Source organism: Haliotis rubra, unplaced genomic scaffold (assembly GCF_003918875.1).
Source record: "Haliotis rubra isolate DU_JTF1 unplaced genomic scaffold, ASM391887v1 Scf101, whole genome shotgun sequence".
Classification (NCBI taxonomy): Eukaryota; Metazoa; Mollusca; class Gastropoda; order Lepetellida; family Haliotidae; genus Haliotis; species Haliotis rubra.
The window spans coordinates 974,275-1,000,071 of NW_025764904.1; the positions used below are offsets into that span (position 1 = coordinate 974,275).

Below are 25,797 nucleotides of genomic sequence, written 5' to 3' on the forward strand. Positions count from 1 at the left end.
AGTTTATTCCGGTTTGGACTCCATGTGTTTATAATTGCAGCAGGACCTGGAGTCACCTTTCTAAGGCAGCCCAATTGCCTAGATCGATGCACATGATGTTGATCACTGGATTGTCTGGTCCAGACTCGATCATTTACAGACCGCCGCCATATAGCTGGAATATTGCTGAGTGCAGCGTTAAACAACAAACCAACCAACCAACCAACATCCAAACAACCTAACGCAGTCGACTTGGTCATGTGGACAAGGCATCTGCCTTCCGTGGTTCGAATACCAGCACGAATTTTGTGGCCGCTGTATAATGATATAAGAGATAGCTGATACATGCTACCTGGGTTTGGATATTTTATTTCATGTTGGAAGTTACAAACAGTATGTTTCAGCACGTGTTGTCTCCGATGTTGAGCACGCACTCTGAAACAGAAATGGCATTAACTCTCATAACTATTGATAAAATCAGTTTACCGATGCCTTTATCAAGAACCCTTCATGTAAAGGCTTAACCCAAGTGAATAAAAAAAACTTACATACAGTGACCGTCCCTCCTAAACATACCACCGATAAAACAACAAACAAACAAACATTGTTTCAGTTGCTTTCAAACCATGAATCCGCCAAGTACAAGCTGATCAGCTATTAACTATTTTCAAAATCCATAAAACTCTGTTTGATTGGAATTCTAGAAGTTGATAAATAATAGGAAAGGTATGATATGGATAAAAACTTCTTATTATACAGCTTCTTATTATACCACTCTTCCTTGACAATGGTATACAAATCTATACCAAAACGTCGCATTATAATATGTCAAAGAAGTTGTTATCCATAAAGTATCATACCTTTCTTCGTGAAAGTTCTTGAACCTGGTTCGAGTAGCAACCGATGCGTTTTGTGATTGGCAACTACTAATGGAACCAGCACATGATTTCAGTGCTGAACAAATCATGGAATAAGTTGAACACATCAAATTATGCTTGAAAAACGTTCACTCGCCTGTATTATAATTATACTGTGTATTACTATTGATATTCTACCGGTGAGGTTAAAGCGTTTCCTCCTCAGGCAAAAGTCCGGGGTTCGAGTCTTAACATAAATACAATGCGTAGAGCCCATCGTATGTCCTGCATTGATATTTGACTCATGTTATTTAAGCCCTCCCTACTCACCCTGTACATACACAAATCCTTATGTAGGACATTGTCCAAAAGTTATGATGTGAAGATCTCTGTGGGTGCATTTCGCCTTCTCATATTCACAGCTGAAACACATATTGAACGTACTTATTTAATCGAAAGGTATAAGTGTTAACACACAACAATACATGTGAATTAGATGAACTCGTTGTTTAATGTATAACATGCACAAGCAGTACTTAAGCAGTGGAAGGCACCTCGCTTCCATCAAAATAGATGCTTAACCACACAAGGTAACTACCAGCGTCAACAAACACACTCCTTTTCATGAACATGTACACAATTAAATCAAAGATGTTTTTATTTATGAGATAGTGTTTTCACTTTTTCTTGAACAAATACGTCTTGCCATTATGTCGAACATAATGTCAGTTTAATGGTGGAATCCTTTATCAATTCGTTGTTAAGTTCATCATAAAAGAGGGTTATGTTTAAAATGGCCGAGATCAATGACTTAGCAAAATAGATTAGGAACCATTGATACTTTTATTGACCAAAGTGGGTTCTTATTCTTCTCTACAAACCCCTATCCTTGAAACATTCATTATTCCAAACTGTATTTGTTAAGTGTATATAATACACGTAAAGATCGGAGTTAGAATTGGTCTTCAGTAACCCATGCTTGTCGTAAAAGGCGACTAACGATTTCGGGTGGTCAGGCTCCCTGACTTGGTTGGCACATGTCATAGGTTCCCAATTGTGTACATCGATGCTCAATTCCAATATGAAGAAAGTCTCTTCGCTCCTTTGTGTTATATTTGGATTAAGATAATCTTACTGTATTTGTTGCAACGTGTGCATATTAGAGACAAAATATTAACGTAATATAAGCTCAAAACAACACCAAAAAGCAATTCTTACAAGTTGTCGTAGGTAACTTTGTCTGTTGCACAGACTTCATCTTTATCAGCGGGACAGTCTTCGTGGGAGAGCTCCAGACAGAAGAAATCTAGAACAGCCTCTTCTCCGGAGAGCACTGGGCCCCCGGTGACGGTGCGGTTGTCACAGGCACCGTAGTAAGCAACGTCGATGACGCTGTCTTTACAGCGGGCTTGGGTAAAGTCACATCTGTAAAGTAATACAAGGTGATCTGATGTTTATGTGTTTGGGTAAACAATACACCCGTAAAAGTTGTAAAGGGATGCAGTGTCATCCCATTGTGTATGTATTCATAGTAACTCATTATTGGGCTATGTTGTAAGTAAAATGTCTTCATCATAATCGATCGGATTAGGAATACCACCTTTTCATGTGCGTGACTGCATTCGTGCTCTGCTTGTTCATATATGAAGATGTCAAATACATACCCTTTCAAACAAAGTCACATGAATGCCAAGTAGGTACACTTCCATACATGCTTATGTCAATTACATACACTTTCAAACGTGACTATGTCAACTGCATACACTGTCATTCATGCTTATGCCAATTTCATACACCTTCATATATGACTGGGTGTGACTTCTTCAGTGACAGCACGGTTCCTTGTATAATTGATTACAGGAACGTGTTTGACTGCATCAACGAGTTTCCTATTCCTGTGTGACTGCATCAACGAGTCTCCTGTTCATGTGTGACTGCATCAACGAGTTTCCTGTTCATGTGCGACTGCATCAACGAGTTTCCTGTTCATGTGTGACTGCATCAACGAGTTTCCTGTGCATGTGTGACTGCATCAACGAGTTTCCTGTTCATGTGCGACTGCATCAACGAGTTTCCTGTTCATGTGCGACTGCATCAACGGGTTTCCTGTTCATGTGCATGTGAGTACTTAAAGACAAGAATACCAATGTGCATGAATATATCAGCTATAAAGCGGTCTCAGCTATAGTAACATCTCCACACATGTTACACGTGCAGCAGCATAGAAGATCTCTGCCATGTGTTCGTCATACCTGTTGTCGTACGTTACCCCATCAGTTCCACATTCCTCGTGTTTTGAGTATGTTGAGCAGTCTCTGTGCTGGTAGAGTCGACAGGTGAACTGACTGCCGAACCACCCGCCGGGAAACAACTGAGCAGAGGAAACTAAAACAAATATAAATCAACAAATATACACGGAACGCTGATCCAGGAAATGTGTTCCAGAAAAACAGAAGAAAATGACATTCCACTTCCGAAGTTAAGTCAGCCTTCCTGAATAGGATATGGGATTTAACCCAAAAGGAGGTACAGAGTCGATTGAGGTGAGTGAGTGAGTTAGGTTTTACGCCGCACTCAACAACATTCCAGCTATATGGCGGCGGTCTGCAAACAATCGAGTCTGGACCATATAGTCTGGACGCAATTGAGTGAGTGAGTGGGTTTAGTTTTACGCCGCACTCAGCAATGTTGAAGCTATATTGCGTCTGCCTGTAAATAATCGAGTCTTGATGCAGTGATCAACATCATGAGCATCGACCTACGCAAATGAGATGACATGCATCAACCAAGTCAGCGAGCCTGACCACCCGATCCCGTTAGTCGCCTCTTACGACAAGCATGGGTTGCTGAAAACCAATTCTCGTCTCAGATGTTCCAAGTTCTAACTCTCGTCAGGCGCTCAGTTCCAGCAGCAGACGCGATAAAGCGATATTTCTGATTATCCATTGTATGTTTTGTTCAATGTCATTTTACGATCAAATCTGGAGGCCTAGTAAACTGTCAACTTATTCCCACAGAAATTATATGAAGTGGTTCCTACAAGTCTTAATGCAGATTGTTCTGCAAACTACAAAATATTCTAAGTCAGATTCTTGATTCATTGAATGCTACGTCTAAGAAAGAGGGACAAGGAAAATAAATTCACCAAACAAATATATAGTGCTACATTTTTACGTGCAACTAAATGCAATAAATGGCACTGATGCGAAAAGACCCGTATGGGGGATATAAAGTGACTATACCTCACTCACTCTCTCACTCACTCTCGAGTGAAGCAAACAGGGAAAGGGTATGGGGGGTATACAATGACTATACCTCACTCACTCGGGAGTGAAGCTAATGGGGTTGGGTGGGTATGAGGGTTATACTAAATGCAATAAATGGCACTGATGCGAAAAGACCCACCATGGATTCTAGTTACAGGTGTTGGAAGCAGTATACATAGTTGCAACTGTTACCTCGAACAACCATAGGTAGAGGTTTACAATAGTATAGAATACACGATAAAGAAAGGTCGCCATTTGTTTGTTTCATTACATCTGATTGTCTGAAAAAATGTAATTTAAAGTCCAAATCTAATACGGCGCTGATATATTGAAAACTGGTATTCAACATTGTTCTCAAATGCCACTACTTGTCTGTATAAATTCTTTCTTTTATCTGCTGTCTTGAATTCTTTCTTTTTGGAAAAAGGTTCTATTTCTTATTCATTTGGCTTTCACAAGGACAAAACAAGACATACTTTACCTATTCGTTTGATGTTGTTGATTGTGGAGATTCAGGCTTTTGACACCGTCACCCAACAATCATGTTAGACAATACATCTCACAAAACCTCGCACTTCCCTCAAAGTGTTGGTGTGGCACCAATTGTGCTGCCCACCTTGCGGATCTGTTTCTTAATGAATATGAATTTCTGCTTGGGTTGGCAAAATCAAAACAAGGTAATTTGGCAAAGAAGTTTAACTTAAGTTTGTCGATGATTTGATATCGTTCAATAACCATCAAATAGCCTTCAATCCCTTGATGGATTGTGTCATTTTAACAGTTAACAGATGGGAAGTGTAATACTGACAAACTTCGAGGGTAACAACTTCTTTTATTTCGTGAGACGTTTTGATACAGATCCTTGTACCGTTGTCGAGCAGGGATCTGTATCGAAACGTCGCACTCTCGAAAAATGCCACTAAAGAGACTCAGGTTTGTAACAACTGAGGACAATAACCACTCAGAGCGCAGTCACTGAGGATCATTGTCGCTCTTTGACAAATCGTTCGGTTTTCCAAGAGAAATACCCATAAAGAGATAAATAGGTTTGGTTTGGGTGTTCTTTTAAGCCTAAAGTAAATAAAAATAAATTCTAACATATTCAAATTGTCTTCACCTTGATCTGTTTAATTGTGTGTATTTGTTTTCAGCATATTGCTTGGGCTAAAATGGTTAATATTATTAAGTGTAAGAAGCATTTCGGGCAAATGGCCTTTGTTCTGAATAAAACTGTCCGCATAAAAACAGGAACATAAATGGTAGTCCAATAACTGATATATCTACAAACTGACGGGTATAAATAATATAATCAGGTTGATCTATTATCATGTATGACAACATTTTATCTTATAACATGGAATTTTAATAAAGTTGGTTGGTTGGCGGTGAGGTTCGCTGACTTGGTTGACACATGTCATCGTATCCCAATGAGGTAGATTAATACTCATGCTACTGATCACTGGATTGTCTGGTCCAGACTTGATTATTTAGAGATCGCCGCCACATAGTTGGAATATTGCTCAGTTCGGCGTTAAGCAACAAACAAACAAACAAACAAACAGATGAACAAAAAATTAAAGAATCATGACCTGTGCACAGAGCAAGTGAGGTTAGGTTCAAAGCGCTTGATAACGGCGTGAGATCCTGCTCCAAAACGTCGCTCCTATGTCCAGCATAGGCGTTTATATATATTATGTTATAATCTCCTGTCCTCCAACGAGTGCTCAGTTTGTTGTTTACCTACCGGACAGAAGCCCCAGAACAACAGCTACACGCAGCATTTTCACAAAAAGCACGATCGGACACTGAACTGAATGAAATAGAGAGAGATCACACCTTCACGTGACTATTTGAGTTCACTACATTAAGGTGTGCCAGGCTGACAATGTGCTCTACCAGCTGGCCAACACTTATCTCGGACCTGCAATGAGCAGTCAAATTAAAGTATGTCACAAAGCTGTTTTGTCACTGACATTGTATAAGTGAGTCAACACTAGCCTATAATATTAAGTTTTTACAAAAATATAGCATTGGATCGTAATATTGGTAAGAAAATAACAATTAAAATTAAAATTAACATTAACATTAAAAATTAAAATTCTGCGTGCTCTGGCTCTTAGGGTGTCATTTACTCATGAATACCAAATACCGTTTAGAAAGCGGCCAAGTAAAGAACCCCGATTGCTGAGAGGGTTAGAGCGCAGACTTTGTGTATTAGGTACCCATCCCTAAGAGCGCAGGTTCGAATCCCCGATAGGACTCAACCCCCGAAAAGGTACTAAAATCTAAAATATAACATGTTCGTTTTGTTCTGCGGTCTGTAAAGCATCTAGTGTGGGCCAGATAATCGAGTGGTCGATATCATGAGCACCCGATAACCTATTTCGTTCAGCAGCATTCAAACTTGGCATTTTGTATCTTGGATTACGTCGTAAATCTCGTAATGAAATGATAATTTGGTTTGGCCTTTTATAACCGATGTCTCTGCCCATGTTTCAAACACATTGCACGTGCATTACGTGGAAAACGTTTTTGCATGCACATTTCATGTATCGTCTTCATTTTTTAGGAGGGCAAACGTTTACAAACACATTTTGGGTGGCGTTTGCAGGAAACAACCACACCACGAGTAACAGGATTCAAACAAAGGAATTGTCTTAATGACGTTTGCTGTCAAAATATATCGAAATGAACAGCTGAAAACGCCTATGCGTTTCTTTTTTTGAAGAGTGTAATTCCTGATTGTTTGGGTGGTTTTGAAACTTGACTGTTATTGTTAGTTGACTTCTGAGTTTGATTCTAAAGTGACTATTTGAGTGCCACACCGCTTATATATGGTTCATTGACTCACAGGTGTTGTTATGAGATTCACTTGCATTAGCAGGAGTCATTGAACTAAATGTATGAGTAAAAGCCAGTATGTGTTGAGAGTAAATGCCTCTATCTACACTTTGAACATTAAAGTGGTTCCTTTTGATATGGGGTTGCTTCTTAATCCTGCATGATACACTATGACAGAAATTATTCTTATCACAAAATAGTTTAGTTTCAAAGGATTAGTCATCAGTGTTGGAAGGGATGGTGGGGACCGCCTAACGGTTAAAGCACCCGCTCCTCACGCTGAAGACCCGGGCTCGATTCCCGACATGGGTATGATGTGCCCATTTCTGGTGTCCCCCGCCGTGTTATTGCTGGAATATTGCTAAAAGCGGCGTTAAAGCATACTCACTCACTCACTCACCCGTCAGTGTTGGGAACATTTGGAAGCCTGTTTCAACTTAACGATCAGAGAAAACAGCTGAATACATGCATCACGAAAGTGAATACACACATAAATCCAAAGCATAGTCTTATATATTTCAACACCTAGTTTCTGAACAGGTGCTTGTTTTCCGACTGCGAACAACATCACTACAGTCAAATGTGGGACATAGTTTCAATGGCGTCAGGTGAACATTGATAAGAGGGCTGCATTCCGAACCGATTTCATTCTAAATTAGTTTGAACTACATATAAATTAAAATATTTAAGGAAGGCTGTCAAATACGTTGCAGAATTTGACCGCTTGAACCTCATGATTCGGTGGCTCCTAACCCTAACATTGGAATTAACAAAACTGTATTATAAGGTCAGTTGCAAATATGGTTCATTCTATGGAGCAACTGACTTTCACCATGAACTGGCTAATCCTAAGAAAAATCTATACAATATTTATTCGATCGCATGGTATACATGTGAAATATTGATTGGTTTGTTGTTTAACGTCGCACTCAGCAATATTCAGCTTTATGGTGGCAGTCTGTAATTAATCGAGTCTGGATCGAGCAACCCAGTGATTGACATCATGAGCATCGTTCTACACAATTGGGATACGATGACATGTGTCAACCAAGTCAGCGAACCTGACCTCCCCGATCCCGATCCCTATTACGACAAGCATGGGTTACTGAAGACCAATTCTAACCCGGATCTTCACGGGTCTATAGACATCAACTTCTGTAAAAGTTGGAAATCTTCCAAAATTAAAGTAAAACTCACAATTTACATCTTGAAACAGGAATACAGCAATGGCGGATATAACCGTTAGTTTGCCTGTTTCACAGATTCTATCTTACCGTGATTACCGTCATGCGTTTTATTCACTTTCGGGACGGTGGGGTAGCCTAGTGGTTACAGCGTTCGCTCGTCACGCCAAAGGCCTGGGTTTGACTCCCCACATTGGGACAATGTGTGAAGCCCATTTCTGGTGTCCCCCCGCCGTGATATTACTGGAATATTGCTAAAGGCGGCAAAACCTAAACTCACTCACTCACTCACTCAAATGGTGACAATGTACCGTAACCATTTTCCGATTCCATGTCACCCTTTTGTGACTAAAATTGTTCAAACAATAACTTAGAACTGGAACCCGAAGTTTTCAGTTGGCATTAGTGTGGAATGTTCCAGCATTTTACTCCGATAAGTTATCTCTGTTTCCGAAGATCTGACATCACCTCCACAGTCTGCTAAATTCTGACATTTGTGACCCACTCACGGTATTCCGGGACAAGCCGAATACCGATACCGGTTACGGAAAGGGACGAGTGGTGACGAATGAGATCCTGAGTGAACGTTGACCTCCCGCTCTAACAGAAACCTAGGTGCTCTCTTCATTGCACCAATAGAATTTCAGCTTTCTACAATGGTTGGAGGAAAGCATCGGGGCCAATCAACGAAGGTTGTACAAACACCCTTAACATCTATGAAGTGCAATACGTTCCTTGCTGTATTTGTGCCCAATGGGCAACCATGTTAAACGGTGATCAGGTATTCGCAGTAGTCTGTTATCACCATAGCTGCGACTTTGAACTTATCAGACATCCTCCGTATTGAAGAATGTCGATAGAATTGGTCTTCAAAAACCCATGCTTGTCGACCCACAGGATCGAGTGGTAAAGCTTGGTGATTTGTTGATCGATCAATGGACTGTTCGGGACAGATTTGACCTTTTCCACATCGTCGTCTTGTACCGGAGAACTTTAAAATTGATGAGTGCGGCGTTAGAATTATTTTTTGATGCAAGCATCGAGGTCAGCACTGACAATGGAATGAACCGTACACCAGATGGACAAATCTGCAAGAACACAAGCAATATCGAGAGGTTAATAGTGAGTGAGTTGCCTTTTACGCCGCTTTTAGCAATATTCCAGCAATATCAGGGCGGCGGACACCAGAAATGGGCTTAAAACATTGTACCCATGTGAGGAAGCGACTGAATTGAGACATTTTGTCAAGGCCTGGGAGCTATGGCAACGTCTTGGCATTCCATGCTTGTAAAACCCATTTTCGTATTTTTCGTGTTATTGTTTCAAATGAGATGGGTTGTCAAGTGTCTATACGGTCCAAACATATTTAGCGTTTGGTCTATTGGCATCAACTCATGTGCATCATCACCTCCACATCACCGTCTGTGCATCATCGCCGTTACGTCAACGTGTGTGTATCATCACCTCTGCATCAACTCATGTGCATCATCACCTCCACATCACCGTGTGTGCGTCATCGCCCCTACGTCAACATGTGTGTATCATCACCTTTACATCAACTCATGTGCCTCATCGCCTCCACATCACCGCGTGTGTCTCATCGCCTCTATGTCAACGTGTCTTCATCATCGCCGTTACGTCAACGTGTGTGTATCATCGAATCTACATCAACTATAGTGCATCATCACCTCCACATCACCGTCTGTGCATAATAGCCGCCACGTCAACATGTGTGTATCATCACCTCTACATCAACTCATGTGCATCATCACCTCCACATCACCGTGTGTGCATCATCGCTGCTACGTCAGCGTGTGTGCCTCGTCGCCTCTATGTCAACGTGTGTGCATAATAGCCGCTACGTCCACGTGTGTGTATCATCACCTCTACATCAACTCATGTGCATCACCACCTCCACATCACCGTGTGTGCATCATCGCAACTATGTCAACATGTGTGCACCATCACCTCCACATCACCGTGTGTGCATAATAGCCGCTACGTCAACATGTGTGTATCATCACCTCTACATCAACTCATGTGCATCATCACCTCCACATCACCGTGTGTGCATCATCGCCACTACGTCAGCGTGTGTGCCTCATCGCCTCTATGTCAACGTGTGTCCACCATGGTCTCTACGTAAAAGTGTGTGTATCATTGCCGTTATGTCACCTCTACGTCAACGTGTGTGCATCATCGCCTCTACATTACCGTGAGTGCATCATCACCGCTACGTCAACGTGTGTGCATCATCGCCTCAAAATCATCGTGTGTTAATCATCGCCTCTACATTACCGTGAGTGCATCATTGCCACTACGTCAACGTGTGTGCATCATCGCCTCAAAATCAACGAGTGTGCATCATCGCCTCAAAGTCATCGTCTGTTAACCATCGCCTCTACATTACCGTGTGTGCATCATCGCCTCAAAGTCATCGTGTGTTAACCATCGCCTCTACATTACCGTGAGTGCATCATTGCCACTACGTCATCGTTTGTCCATCATAGGCTCTATGTGAACGTGTGTGCATCATCGCCTCAAAATCAACGTGTGTGCATCATCGCCTCAAAGTCATCGTGTGTTAACCATCGCCTCTACATTACCGCGTTTGCATCATTGCCTCAAAGTCATCGTGTGTGCACCATCGCCTTAAAATCAACGTGTGTGCATCATCGCCTCTACATTACCGTGAGTGCATCATCGCCGCTACTTCAACGTGTGTGCATCATCGCCGCTACTTCAGCGTATGTACTACATCACCTCTACGTCAACGTGTTCATCGTCGGCTCTACATCAACATGTGTGCACCATCGCTTGTTTGTCAACGTGTGTGCACCATCGCCTTAAAATCAACGTGTGTGCATCATCGCCTCTACATTACCGTGAGAGCATCATCGTCGCTACGTCAACGTGTGTGCATCATCGCCGCTACTTCAGCGTATGTACTACATCACCTCTACGTCAACGTGTTCATCATCGCCTCTACATCAACGTGTGTGCACCATCGCCTCTTTGTTAATATGTATACCTCTACATCAACATGTGTGCACCATCGCCGCTAACGTCAACGTGTATGCTTCATCGCTTCTCCGTCATAGTTTGCGCATCATCAGCTCCACGTCAATGAGTGTGCATCATCGCCTCTACGCCAAAGTGTGTGCATCATAGCCTCTACGTCAACGGGTCCATCATCGCTTCTTCATCAACGTGTATGCATCATTGCCTCGACGTCAACGTTTGTTCATCAAAGTTTGTTCATAATGGCCTCTACGTTATCATCTGTGGATCATCGCCTCTACGTCAGCGTGTGTGCATCATCACCTCTACATCAACACCCGTGCACCATCGCCTTAGTATGACCTTATGCCCGCCATCGCTTCAAGGTCATCGTCTTTGTATTTGTATCACGTAGTGGAGTAGCCTAGTGGTTAAAGCGTCCGCTCGTCACGTTAAAAAAGGCCCGGGTTCGATTCCCCGCATGGGTACGATGTCTGCAGCCCTTTTCTGATGTTTCTGATATAGCTGTAATAATTATCAAAGAGGTTTAAAAACACCCACTCACTCACTCAACACCATAGGGGCGTACTTTAAGGCGTACCAAAGCCTGTTTTGTTTATTGACGTACTTGTCATATTTTGCTTATGGAACCTCTATAGTCCCGGTTTGTAAACACACAGTGCGCTGACGTCATTATGACGTTATTAGTTGATATTCAAATGACTCGTTTCATGTCAATGGATTTCTCTATTTATCCCCATCGAGGTTAAGAAAAATACAAAACAGCTGTTTTATATCAGGCTTTAATTCTATAGCCAAGCTTTATTCAAGACTGTGTTTTGTTTCGAACTGCAGCACTAGACGCCGAAGACTGCAAGTCACTGTTTTCATCTGAAAAAATGGAAAGTGGAATTAATTTGTTTGCTTAGATTTCATATCTTTGGACATATTCTCTTTGTATTTGTGGGTGAAGGTTCTGCGTTGGTGTAAGTTTACGCCCTAAAGGATATGTTTCGTCAGAGTCGAGAATGGCATCTAATTAGACACTGGTCCGTTAACTGGGTGCCATGCGCTTTGGGTATGCCTGTCAGTGACAAGGCAGTGAAATATTTAGGTCATTCGTTACGTTACACAAGAAAGAACGTCACACTTCACAAGGTGTTGACGTCATTCAATAATTGTGTTTTTCTAAGACGTCAGTCTGGATCAGCGCATTTTCTAAAAAGGGCCTCAAGGTTTCAGAAATAGGGGATAATATGAAAAAGACACTCGTTGACGTCATTCAACAAATGTATTTTGTAAGACGGCAACCTAGAGCAGTGCATGTTTCTAAAGAGGGGCTCTAACGGATTAAGAAATAAGGGATAATATGAAAAAAAGACTCGTGTAAGAATTTACGTGTTACGCTCGGTCTGGCTGGGGAAATACAAGAATTATGACCCTCTTTTTCGTATACACATCTCCATTTATAATATTTCCCTAACTTTGGATAACCATCAGTATTGGTACTGAGGAAATATAAGGTAGATTAGACGTACTTAAATTTATAATAAATGTCCTCAGACAAGTTAATTTTTCGAAATATGAATCTGTTCACTCAGCAGGTACCCGGTAGGATGAGCTGACTGTTAGACGCTCCAGCGCCTCATATGCAGCTTGGGCTGTATACTTGCCAGGGATTTGAGAATGAGATTTGACAGCACTGTGATCCATTGACCGGGGTGACCGGTGACCGGGGTAAAAGGAAGGTGCTCATTATTGTTGTTATTGACTGATGTGTGAAATCGATTTCTGGTGTCCCAGAGCGGTGTAAAACTATACTTACTCACTCTTACCTTACCTAGCTTGAACAGGCGCCAAAGTCAGCTACGTGGAGATCGCGGTGGGTACACTTGGTCTTCTCGTATTCACACCTACAATAAAGATTCTTTGTTAGACATTCATTATGGAACAAGATCTTAATGACTATAACATCATCTGTCTTGCTGTATTTAGGATGAATTCGAATCAGAATTTCGAACATCTAGATCCACCTTACCGTCACACAACCAGGTTAGATATTTTGACCACCCAATCTCCTTTCTCCCTGCTGAGTAGCAAAGAACAAGTGTAATCGATATGAATAATAATAATTCACATGATCTTTGTTATAATCATTATACATGTAAGGGATGATAGTGGGAGTAGATGGGAAGTGTGGAGTTTTAATTACTTTGTACATTTTTTTCATTTTTTTAAATTAGTATATTTTACCCCAAAGTTTGTGAAACACTTAATTTCTTGCACTAGCCCATGTTCTTGATGCCGAAAATGTCATGATCAAAAGCGTTGGGATCTAGGAATGTATCCGTAACTTGATATTTTACGGACACATCGCATGAAAATCCGGGTTAGGATTGGTCTTCAGCAACCCATGCTTGTCGTAAAGGGCGACTAACGGGATCGCTGACTTGACACATGCCATCCTACATGCGTTGATCGATACTCATGATGTTAATCACTGGATTGTATGGTCCAGACTCGATTGTTTACAGACCGCTGCCATATCGCTGGAATATTGCTGAGTGCGGCTTTAAACAAAAGACAAACAAACTCACACATTGGCGTAGGTCTTGCCGTCGGTACCACACAGTGTCTCGGTGTCGTTAGGACAACTCTGGTGAGACAATTCGACACAGAAGTAGTCGAGAACTGCCTCCTCCCCTGTTATTCCTTGTCCACCAGTCGTTGGGCGGTTGTCACATTTCCCACGGAAAGCGATGTCAATATCCTTTCCACCACAACGGGCCTTGGTGAACGCGCACCTGCATCAAAAGTAAAAAACAGTTTGGAGCAATTTTGGACCGTGTCAGATTGGCTATGGCAACCAGCCAGATTGTTCATGGCTGATCACAAGAGTGGGTCACAAATGAATACAAATGTATCTATGTTCTATTATTATTAACACAATCAGAATTAAATAATTTTGAACGATACATTTTAAGCTATGATAAAGATCCGTATAAACAGGCACACATACACACGCATGCACGTCGTCATATGAGCGAAATATTCTTAAGTGCAACGTTAAACCCCATTCCCATTTCACCTCACCTCACCATATTAAGACGAAACAACCCGTGACGATACAGCTTAGAATTGGCGACTAACGTCTAACGTCAGACTCACTGACTTGGTTGACACATCGTAATTGCTTATATCTGTGCTCATGATGATGATGACTGGATTGTAGGACTCAGACTCGATTATCTTTTACAGACCCACGCCAAATAGCTGGAATGTTGCTGAATGCGGCGTAAAACTAAACTCACTCTCTCACGCTCACTCAAGACGAAACGGTATGAAATACCTGAAATACTAAGTGGCGTGGATCAAAGTGTCTCTTTTCTTTTGGATTTGATTAAAACAAGAAGTGACGTGTCACGATGTCACGTTCTGTAGTTATGAAACTGAACCTGGACTTACAAGTTTCTGTACGTGACGCCGTCAGTGGCACATTCTTCATGCTCCCGCTCGTTATCGCAGTCCCTGTTTTTGACATAACGACAGGAGTAGCGGCCAAATATGTTCGCCAACTGTGTCGAACACACTGAAAAGCAACCACAATAGCAATAAGGCCGAGTCTGAGTAAGTATATGATCTATCTCTGCTGATGTATGTCAAAGACAACTCCTGAAATTTAAATATAGAGGTTGTTCCAGCTACCATCAAATGTTGTTTGTTTGTTGTTTAACGCCGCATTCAGCTATGTCCCAGCTATATGGCGGTGGTCTGTAAATAATCGACTCTTGACCAGACAATCCTGTGATCAACACCATGAGAATCAATCTACGTAACAGGGATACGATGACATGTGTCAATCAAGTCCACCCGATCCCGTTAGTCGTCCCTTACGACAAACATGGGTTGCTGAAGATCAAATCTAATCCGGTGGTGGTGGTGTGTGTGTGTGTGTGTGTGTGTGTGTGTCATTGTGGTTATGTCCAAATTTAACACTACATTAAGTTAGAGAATAACCATGTTTCACAACACCCTCAAAGATGCCAGATCCTTGCGATGAGCATGCCACCAATATTTCATGCGGTAGGAATAACAAACATACACGGAAATATATACATATGCATGTGTGTAGACGTAGGCATACTTCAGAACTCGTCACATAATGTAACGAAGCTGCACAAATACTATGATTCTGCACACTGACTGTTTTTAACCAAAACCGGCCTTGTAAAGAACAGTACAAAATGTATTATCAAAAAAATGACCACGTTTTTGGAAAGTTCAACAGGTTCTTTAATTTGGCATAATTTTATGATATGCGTTAAAGAACTAGATTCCACGATGGACGCCACATTTGTTAGATTTGCTACCACAGACATACGTTCAAGTCAAAGTGGAAATGATAGCTACGGTTTTGACGGACAGATTGGAATCTGGCGTCAGAGTGTCTAAGGTTAATGGACCCGTGAAGGTACGGGTTAGTACATTGATCTTCAGTTACCCATGCTAGTAGTAAGAGGCGACTAACGGGATCAGGTGGTCAGGATCGATGACTTGGTTGACACATGTCATCGTATCCCAATTGCGCAGATCGATGCTCATGCTGTTGATCACTGGATTGTCTGGTCCAGACTCGATTATTTACAGACCGACGCCATATAGCTGGAATATTGCTGAGTGCGGCGTAAAACTAAATTCACTCACTCACCCTAAGGTTTCCATGACAGAATACAGCCTGTTATCAGAGGGCCACACGTGTCTTATCACCTTGCAGAAATAGCAAATACCAGTCACGATCTAGGTTACCTGGATATAGAATAAATAATATGAACCGACGATCTTTTTGCGGTTAGGAATCTATATATCCAATACCTACTCTGACTGTTGTCAGAGTGGCATCTCAAAGTCTTCCTACCAACCAATTTGCTGGACTTGGGTCGTAAAGAAGTACACAATGAAACCTGGAGTTTGTCTAATTATATTAACATTAAATAACGTTTTAGAAAATAATGTTTATCAATACAATTTTATTCATTCCTATAGTTACATAGATGCAAACATATCATTGTAACAGAAATGAGTGAGTGAGCGTAAAGCCGCTTTTAGAATCACTCCAGCAAAATGAGTGAGTTAGTGAGTGAGTTGTGTTTTACACCGCACTCAGCAATATTCCAGCTATATGGCGGCGGTCTGTAAATATTCGAGTCTGGACCAGAGAATCCAGTGATCAACAGCATGAGCATCGACCTACGCAATTGGGATACTGTGACGTGTGAAACAAGTCAGCGAGCCTGACCACCCGATCCCCGTTAGTCGCCTCTTACGAGAGTGAGTGAGTGAGTGAGTGAGTGAGTGAGTGAGTATGGTTTTTACGCCGCTTTTTAGCAATATTCCAGCAATATCACGGCGGGGGGACACCAGAAATGGGCTTCACACATTGTACCCATGTGGTGAATCGAACCCGGGTCTTCGGCGTGACGAGCGAACGCTTTAATCACTAGGCTATCCCACCAGAAGCATGGGTTGCTGAAGATCATTTAAACGTGGATCTTCAGGGATCGTAGGATGGAAGAATGGCTGTAGCGAATGGACGTATCATTGTTAAAATGTCAAATGTCTACGATCTACATCACTCGTGACGGTCCTTCCAGATAAAGCTGATTCACTTACCGGCTAGGAGAGCAGCAATAACAACAGCACGAAGCATGGTGGTCAGGTGAGCTGGTGCAAGGAACAAGGCAGATAAACCGTGTCAGTGGGCTATAAAAGAATTTCGGATATAGGTGCGGCCGTTTCTTTGAGTGATTAGGCCGTCTGTCTGATTGGTTCCTTATGGGAAGAAATGGAACGGACTTGAATGAAACCTGACATGAATCTTGGGTAATGATCAACTTGGGTCCTTACATAAGATGTATATTGATAAAATATGTTTTGTCAAACATTTTAGTCAAATAGAATATTTCTTTACAATTGTACATCAAATGGCGGCATATTTTAGGAGATTGAAAAACGTGTACATGTGAAATATGAATTATTGTCAAGCATGCATTGTTGGTTACGTTTCAGGTATTCTAAACCAACACAAGGCTTCAGATGTTTTAGTCGGGGTTTATGCCTCTTTTGGCAATATTCCAGCAATATCACCATGGGAGATACCAGAATTGGATTTCACGCATTGTATCCACCTAGGGTATCGAACCCGGGTCTTCAGCTTGACGAGCGAACGCTTTAACCATTAGGCTACCTCCGCCCCCTATGAAAGAAGACCGCTTGTGAGCGTGGCCTAACGGAAACATAAATGGAAACAAATTGCTTGATTAGCCCATGAAATGGAATGGAATCACTTGCAATTTACGTGATACAATATATCTATATGTTTTATACATATTAGCCCTGGGCAAAGATAACAGATACATTATAGTAAATCCACCCTGAACATATGATGATGATTGTTTGTATTGATGGTGATGATGATGCTTGCACAATGTTGATGACGAGGATGTTTTTGTATGATGTTCTGTGCAATGTATTATGACAAAAACAAATTGATAACGAGGATGTTTTGTATGACGTTTTGTACAATGTATTATGACAACAACAAATTGATAACGAGGATGTTGTGTTTGATGTTTTGTACAAAGTATTATGAAAACACCAAATGTACTTTGGGAAATAAAAATACTTAAAATTTGTTTTAAAAAAAATATATCTATATGTTGTGATCACCAATATGATATATACACCTGGAACTTAATTAAGCACCCCCCCTATTTTCTGGATGATGAGAAACAAAACTTGCTGTAACTCTTTCACTATTCCAAAGATAGTGGAACCTTAGCTATTGTGAAACATACGATCTATTGGCAAATGAAAAACAAGACAATGATTCCAATACGTGTTGTTTTAATAGCGTAACCAATGTGATTTGGTCACTATTGATTCTTGATGAAATAGTCACTGAACAAGTATGGACGTAGCATTGTCAATGGCTGACTATTACAAGAAATGATGCACAAGGAATGTCACATGTTAACATCTGATGGGTCTGGCATCAGTATCGGGTGTATCCCCCACGTGCTTGGATGACAGCTTGAATCCTCCTCATCATGCTACTGGTAAACCTTCTGATACGATCAATTGGCAATTGCAGCCATTCTTCATGCAAAGCAGCTTCCAGCTGTGCAAGATGCTGGAGAGGGGGTTCTCTCAACCTCACACGGCGTCCAAGAAAGTCCCAGATGTGCTCCAAAGGATTCAAATCGGGGCTCATTGCTGGCCAAGGTAATGTCATGATAGCCTCATTCTTGAGATGTGCGGTCACAGCACGTGAACGATGCGGCCTGGCGTTGTCATCCATGAATATCGGGTGAGTAGCCAACGGGTGGTTGTCAAAGTGAGGCACGACAACTGGATGGGGAATATCCCGGATGTACTGCTGACCATCAAGATTTCCTCGGACAGTCACCATTTGAAGTTTACAGTCGTGTGAAAGACAACTCCAGATCATAACCGATCCTCCACCATAAGGAACAGTAGGCTGGATATTCCTGGGTACGTAAGCAGTGTTTTTATGCCTCCACACTCTCATTCGACCATCTGTAACGTGGAGGAGGAACCTGCTCTCATCTGACCAGTGGACCATCCTCCATGTCCTCAGGTTCCACTGGCGACGGGCCATACACCACTCCAGACGTCGTCTCTTAAGGAGATCAGACAGAGCAGGACGTTTCATGACTCTTCTGGACCTCATACCAAGTGCCCTAAGGCGATTTCAGACGGTTCTGGTGGATAATTGTCTGTAGGGTAACCACAGGCGCTTCAAAACCGAACTTGTGGCAAAGGGTTCTCGCCTTACCAGACGTGCCAGGCTGCGATCATCACGGGCAGTTGTCTTCCTGGGTTGTCCAGGCCTTGGACGATCTCTCAAATCTGTCATCTGATGTTTTCGGACAAGTCGGCTGATGACCGAGTGACTGTAGCCCAGTTGTCGTCCAATAGCTTTGAAGGACATGCCTGTTGCATGCATGCCGACAATTTGCCACCTTATTGCTTCAGAAAGTCTTCTCCTCGCCATTTCAGTATTCATTAATGGAGACAGTTACAAATTTGTCTGCTTTTATACCCATAAATTGCATGTCAGAGAAACTGAATTTTGGGAAAAGTGTGGGTTGTATGCTTCACGTGCACAAGGGATGCGTTGTGACGAGTGCAAAGGAACTGAAACACCTTTTTAGGCTACTAGAGATGTGTTGTAATACAGAGATATCATTCATGTTTAACGATGGTTAACAGTTGCTCTACTATCATGAAATATATCAGGGGGCGCTTAATTAAGTTCCAGGTGTATAGATTCGTTTGTTTGTTGTTTAACGCCGCACTTAGCAATTTTCCAGCTATATCGCGGCGATCTGTAAATAATCAAGTCTGGACCAGACAATCCAGTGATCAACAATGCAGCATCGATCTGCGCAGGATAGGATGGCATGTGTCAACCAAGTCAGTGAGGGGGACTAGCGGATCCCGTTAGTTACCTCTTACGACAAGCGTGGGTTGCAAAAGACCAATTCATAACCGAATCACTGGTCATATGATAAAGAACAAGGGCTTATAAGTAGGAATAAAGTTCTTGTAACTATTTGAATTCCACAATTAGCATAACGGCAGTTCCGTGATTAGCATTTATGACATTGACTCCTTGACTGCAAGGAGAAAAAATGTAACAACATATTTGTTGTGCAGCTTGTGGTCAAATGACCATGTAATTGACACATTTTTGCGGATGGGACAATGACCCAGCGTAAATGAAGTGGATTAAACGAGATATTGTTTTAAACCACTAGGTTTCCCAGCAGCCTCTATATTTATTAACGAGTATCGTCTCTATAGTTATTTACAGATATGTTCCTGGGCCTAGATTTTCGAAGCTCTCTTAGCGCTACGATAGTCGTAAGTGCCATACATTAACATTAACTTACGACTATCTTAGCGCTAAGAGAGCTTCGAAAATCTAGGCCCTAGAGACCAAGGCATGCTAAATTGTACATATTTCTCATGGATTTGTCTGTGGTTAGAACTGATCTTCAGCAACCCACGACGGTCGTAACAGGATCGGGTGGTAAGGCTTGCTGTCTTGGTTGATGCATGTCATCCCGTCCTACTGCATCCATCGATGCTCATGATGGCAACCACCGGATTATCTGGTCGACTGTTTATAGACCACCGTCATCCAGCTGGAGATTTGCTGAGTCTAACAATATATTAACAAGAAACAAAACTGTGGTGCTTTTCAAACAATTTATTACCATTTTATTTTGTGTGATGACCCCCAATCAATTTCTGAAGCCAGTTAAGACCATTTTGCTGAAAGGCAACTGTAAAATTTCCTGATAAACTGATATTATTGATATATTACCATTAATTCACATTGATCATTCCACAAAAGAAGTATGCGATATTCGGCTTTCGGCATAAGTAATGAAAATATGAAATAATTTATCGATAGCGACCGACATTGCTGATACCTTCACTTGCTATTGAGTGAGTGAGTTTAGTTTTACGCCGCACTCAGCAAAATTCCAGCATTATGGCCGTAAAAAATCGAGTCTGGACCAAACAGCCCAGTGATCAGCAGCATGAGCATCGATCTGCGCAATTGGGAACTGATGTGTCAACCAAGTCAGCGAGCCTGACCATCCGATCCCGTTAGTCGCCCCTTACGACACGCATGGGTTACTGAAGGCTCATTCTAACCCGGATCTTCACGGGTCACTTACTAATGAATCTCTTGTAGAATTCATATGTCGCTCTACATGTAAAGAGTGAGTGAGTAAGTATGGTTTTAAGCCGCTGTTAGCAATATTCCAGCATTATCGCGGCGGGTTCACCAGAAATAGGCTTCACACATTGTACTTATGTGGGGAATCGACGAGAGAATGTTTTAACCACTAAGCTACCTCACCGTCTCTTCATGGACAGAAGCCTTAGTAATACCCATTCACGAAGAAAGGAAATGACAGCACTCACCATAGGCCGGTAGCTCTTACAAGTTGTTTGTCCAAGGTCTTCGGAACATGCATTCAAATATAGTTTTAACTAACATGGAGATGATAATGTACTAACGAGTGAGTGAGTTAAGATTTTAAGTCACAACGGCAATATTTCAGCCATATCGTGACTACAAACAAGTTATAATTTTACAATAAATAAATGTAAATTATAAAAACCTGTTAGCAAAGGACAGTAAAACAACTAGTATATCACAGTTTTCAATTTAAAACTAGTAATTAAAACTAGGACAATACAATATACAACATAAAAACAGGCTATATATTGCAAACAACTGAAGTGAGATCACCATGCTAGGGACCTTCGGGACTTCGGGACAGTACTATTGCTACCTGCACGGACCCTAGCCGGATTTACACCATCCCTTCAGACGTTAGCAATTTAGATAAATCTAGCCATAGATTAAAATAACATATATACTACGATTAAAAATAGTAGTACGTTTAAATTTACTGTGAATATATTGGGACTTATGTACCCTCTCAGGAGGACAATAATTTTACAATACTTCAACCCCCTTTGAGGGTACAGCCGATAACAATCTAAGTTACTAATCTAAACTACCAATCATTAAAATACATCTACATAACATATTAATCAAATTCATCAATGAAATCAATTTCTTTAAAAAAACACATAATTAAATGAGAATTAACAGTAGTAAAAAGATCCTTAACTGTTTTCACACTGAAATATTTATCCCTTATGATGGTAATGTACTAACCAACTTACAGTTGGGATTTATGTTTGTTGACTCACCTTAGTTTGTTTAATTATTTGTAGATTATAACGGTTAATGCTAAAGATAACGGAACGGAGGTTAGAGCCGTATTTCGTGACATTAGAAAGGCTTTCGATAAGGTTTGACATACGGGTCTGTTTTATGAACTAGAAAAAACGTGGAATTACTGGTAATAATCTCAAATGGTAAAGACAGAATACAACATGGTGTTGAACAGGGTTCAGAATTTGATACTAAAACAGTTATGGCGTGTATGCCCCGGGGCTCTGTGTTTGGAGCGCTACTGTTCATGATACAGTTTCACAGAAATTATTGAGAAAATCTTTGTTTCCTAATGCTGATAATATAATCTTAAAACAGGTGTTACATTATGTAGAAAAGTACTCAATATGGGAGGCAACTCGTATAGGCAGAAAAATGATGCTTCCTGCATCAAGAGTTATCTCCCCTGGTGTAACAGACGCTTTCCTTTGTTGACATGGCACATTTGATAGCAGAAGAAAAGCTGGTTCTAGATGATTTTGAAAGGGGTGTGACTAATGCAAGAAGAGTTAACTGGTAGACATGAAATTTGAAGCATACTAGTATTCAGTCAGTAGTTGGAATTGAGCACGAGACTGAGGCAGGGAGGCCAAGTGTGTTCAGTACTACGGATTTGGTCAGATTGTGAGTAGGGGGAAATTGAAAAGCGTTGAGAATATCAGAAATAAGATGATTTTTGAGGAAGCCCTCAGGTATGTAGTAAAACCCTTAGGCAATTATTACAAGGACTGAACTATTTCTTTTGGGGCTGATTCATGGCAGTTAGCATTTGATAAAAAAGACCAACAAGAAACATTCACAAAGTGCTGTCATAGTCACAAACCATTGTTGACATTAAAAGATAAAACTATATCTAAATACTCTTCCCATAAACATTAAGGACTTGGATCATGGCACTCTAATGTTAAATACGTTTGGTCCAATGGTCCACTGTCTTCATAGTTTCAAATATCGTTTATCTGGCAAAACGTTCCAATCATTCCTCCTGTGAACAATGTGTTCATATTGGAGATAACTGAATTATTGAGCAAAGTAATATGCTTGCTAAATGAAAAGAACGTATTCCTGAAACTGTTTGAGGAGCATCTTCCCATAGTCTAGGAAATCGAGATAACTATCAGCTTATCAACTGCAAGACGGTATTGTTTTTACGAGTGAGTGAGCATGGTTTTACGCAGCTTTAAGCAGTATTCCAACATCATCCCGGCTGGGAACTCCAGAAGTAGGCTTTGCACACTGTACCCATGTGGGGAATCAAACCCGGGTCCTCGGCCTGACGAGCGAACGCTTTAACCACTAGCCTACACTACCGCCCCCTCACACTCTGAGACAGAAACTAGAAACAGCTCAACGCTTGACGAACCTACCAACGTTGAAACTTAAACAAAGCTTCCACTTTAAGGTTAATTATGCAGCATGTGTGTCTTAAGTCATACGAGGGGATATCAAAAAGTTCTAATTATTGCCATGAATTTATTGGGAAATTATTATGACAATTTGCAGATAACATCAGTGTTCCTTATCTAGTTAATGGACCAAAAACGATTTACAATATTTTATTCAATCTTGTGTTTGTTCATCCAAATCATTAGTAAAATGGATAAAATTGAGGCATACAGCATTGTCACGTTTTTGCACTTGAAAGGTTGCACTGCCTGACAGATTCACGAGGAGATGAAATCTGTTTATGGTGAAGATAGTCCATCTCATGATACTGTTGTGAGATGGAAAAACAGTTTCAAACCGGTCATATGTCCCTCACAGGTGAGCCAAGATGTGGACTCCGTTTTGACGATACCAATGAAGTCATTGAAGAGGTGGAGGGTTGGTTTTCCATGAAATCAGGGGACTTCTATTCAAGCGTATAAGTTCAAGAAACGTTGGGAGAAATGTGTAACTCTGGATGGTGACGATGTAGAGAAGTCTTTAGGACATGAAATCGAAATAAAGTTTCTGTCCTGAATACGTCTTGCTGATAATTACATACTCGCTTCACGCCCTGGTGTGGTGATATAATCGAAGTGTACTAGACATCTATTGCTTCACTCTTACTCTCTCTGTGATGATCAGTGGGACGCTTCTGTCAACAACGTTTTTTTCGCCTTCTATATGATAGAATCAGACGGAAGTGTAATAGTAACTGAATGGATATGACCTTAACTCGGTTAAATCTAGAGACACTAACGCAAACCATTTGTAATCTGTACAATAGTTTATCCTGTTTTTAGACAGATTGGAACTACTCTACTTTTGATTTGTTATTACATTGTATATTATTCAAGCAAACCCTGCCTATATCATTGTACGTCTTAATTGTATGGCATGTGGCACGTTCACCATGCCAACCAGAGAGGAACTCAAGTTAGCCGACTAAGCTTGTCTGCCCATCCGGCCATGTTTATATGCATGGCTTAAATACGTTTAAGCCCTATATTGTACATCATCTCTGATTTATTGGCACAAGTACAGTTGTCGCCTTGTTGTAGTTGATGGTAGTTTATAGTAGCTTTCCTAAAGATATTTTTTCTGATTTGAGTTGACCGCCACCATATAGCTGGAATATTGCTGAGTTCAGCGTAAAACTAAACTCACTCACTCTGATTTCAGTTGATATTCACATACAGGAAAGAAACGATTTTAATTTTCAACGCAACGTTTGTCACAAAATATGCAAATCAGTTGCTGCTCTATGTAATAATGCCCTGGTTCAAAGTTAACTCTCGGTAACGCAACGGATCACGTCGATGATTTGGTGAGATCTAGGTATGGATTGCATACGCCTCTACTCCGTTGGACTGGCGAAGACTGGCTGACTCCTGCTAAGATTAAACAAGGGTCAATGAGACGATAAGGTTTGTGCCATTCTCTGTGTCTCAACAGATGCACAGTCCAACCCTGTAGTAATATACAAACACGAGAACCAAATGACCTGAAGGTATCAATGGACTCGTAGTCAGACAAGGGGACGTTTTCTGTCCACGATTAATCTTATCTCGCCTGCTTTGTTCTCATGTGTGAGTCACGTTTTTTGTTTATAGTGACATTCCTTTAGTTCCCAACCTCAAAATATACTTCTCATCAAAAGTTTAGACTCACTTATAACACTCACTAAATGATATGTATGTATATATGGTTACATCGAAGTTTGATTTGTCCACTAATTTGGGAGAACCAACTGCAAACCTTATGCAGATGCATTGCACAAGGATTGTGCATCAAATTGCTGGAAAGCATGTGCACATATCATACATGTGAACACTTTGGTGTAAAGTTTTGTTAAGAATTCGCCAATTTTCACTGATTTCTATCATTTATTAACCTCAGGACAATAATATTTCCAACGTTACGAATTTGTTTTACAATACATCCGTTCATGTGTAAACAGTAACTTTAAACAGAATGGAATATTTTGCAAATTTAGTTCAGAACAGTGGATTGAAATAAGTGGCTATATTTACACTAGTGTGTCTAAACATTTGATGAGAAATATATGTCCTTCCAAGGGCGTTTTTGTACATACGGTCAACCCAAATGAAGCTGATCTAATATAATGTTCGAAGTGGCCTGTAAACCTTCTAACAACCCAATACCAGGTCTTTACTCTCTGGAGTTATCATGAATAGGTTAGTTTCTTAACACTGCTGCTAACTAACTTATGTTCATAATCGAAGACGAGCGGTAGGGTAGCCTAGTGGTTAACGCGTTCGCTCGTCACGCCGAATGCCCGGGTTCAATTTCCCACATTGGTATTTTGTGTGAAGCCCTTTTCTGGTGTCACCCAGAGGTGGAATATTGCCAAAAACGGCGTTAAATCGTACTCA

At 41.1% G+C, this 25,797-nt stretch overlaps 2 protein-coding genes across 5 annotated transcripts; both read right to left on the reverse strand.

Moving 5' to 3' along the window:
- Positions 1 to 328: 328 nt before the first annotated feature.
- On the reverse strand, positions 329 to 5,991 carry LOC124268825 (agrin-like). Of its 2 annotated transcripts, none has more exons than XM_046703848.1 (5): positions 5,847 to 5,991; positions 3,089 to 3,221; positions 2,055 to 2,261; positions 1,178 to 1,258; positions 329 to 414 (listed from the first exon to the last, which is right to left on the reverse strand). In XM_046703848.1, exons 1-4 carry the CDS (start codon positions 5,881 to 5,883, stop codon positions 1,186 to 1,188), a joined length of 450 nt encoding a protein of 149 aa, XP_046559804.1. In that variant the 5' UTR covers positions 5,884 to 5,991; the 3' UTR covers positions 329 to 414; positions 1,178 to 1,185. The 2 variants fall into 2 exon arrangements, with proteins under 2 accessions (XP_046559804.1, XP_046559798.1); XM_046703842.1 differs by having other exon boundaries at positions 1,167 to 1,258.
- Positions 5,992 to 11,916: 5,925 nt separating this feature from the next.
- LOC124268839 (follistatin-like) lies at positions 11,917 to 16,870 on the reverse strand. 3 transcript variants are annotated; one of them, XM_046703860.1, is made up of 5 exons: positions 16,798 to 16,870; positions 14,593 to 14,716; positions 13,725 to 13,931; positions 12,968 to 13,040; positions 11,917 to 12,018 (listed from the first exon to the last, which is right to left on the reverse strand). In XM_046703860.1, exons 1-4 carry the CDS (start codon positions 16,832 to 16,834, stop codon positions 12,968 to 12,970), a joined length of 441 nt encoding a protein of 146 aa, XP_046559816.1. In that variant the 5' UTR covers positions 16,835 to 16,870; the 3' UTR covers positions 11,917 to 12,018. The 3 variants fall into 3 exon arrangements, with proteins under 3 accessions (XP_046559816.1, XP_046559833.1, XP_046559825.1); XM_046703877.1 differs by having other exon boundaries at positions 12,963 to 13,040; XM_046703869.1 differs by having other exon boundaries at positions 12,953 to 13,040.
- Positions 16,871 to 25,797: the final 8,927 nt, after the last annotated feature.

Excerpts from the sequence above, each read along its gene's own strand:
- LOC124268825 (XM_046703848.1), bottom strand. The coding sequence starts at position 5,883 with ATGCTGCGTGTAGCTGTTGTTCTGGGGCTTCTGTCCG. Across the intron at positions 2,262-3,088 it reads GGGGTAACGTACGACAACAG|ATGTGACTTTACCCAAGCCC; the intron begins GTATGACGAACA and ends ATTACTTTACAG. Across the intron at positions 1,259-2,054 it reads AAAGTTACCTACGACAACTT|CTGTGAATATGAGAAGGCGA; the intron begins GTAAGAATTGCT and ends TATGTGTTTCAG.
- LOC124268839 (XM_046703860.1), bottom strand. The coding sequence starts at position 16,834 with ATGCTTCGTGCTGTTGTTATTGCTGCTCTCCTAGCCG. Across the intron at positions 14,717-16,797 it reads TATTGCTGCTCTCCTAGCCG|TGTGTTCGACACAGTTGGCG; the intron begins GTAAGTGAATCA and ends GTTGCTTTTCAG. Across the intron at positions 13,932-14,592 it reads GGCGTCACGTACAGAAACTT|GTGCGCGTTCACCAAGGCCC; the intron begins GTAAGTCCAGGT and ends CTTTTGATGCAG.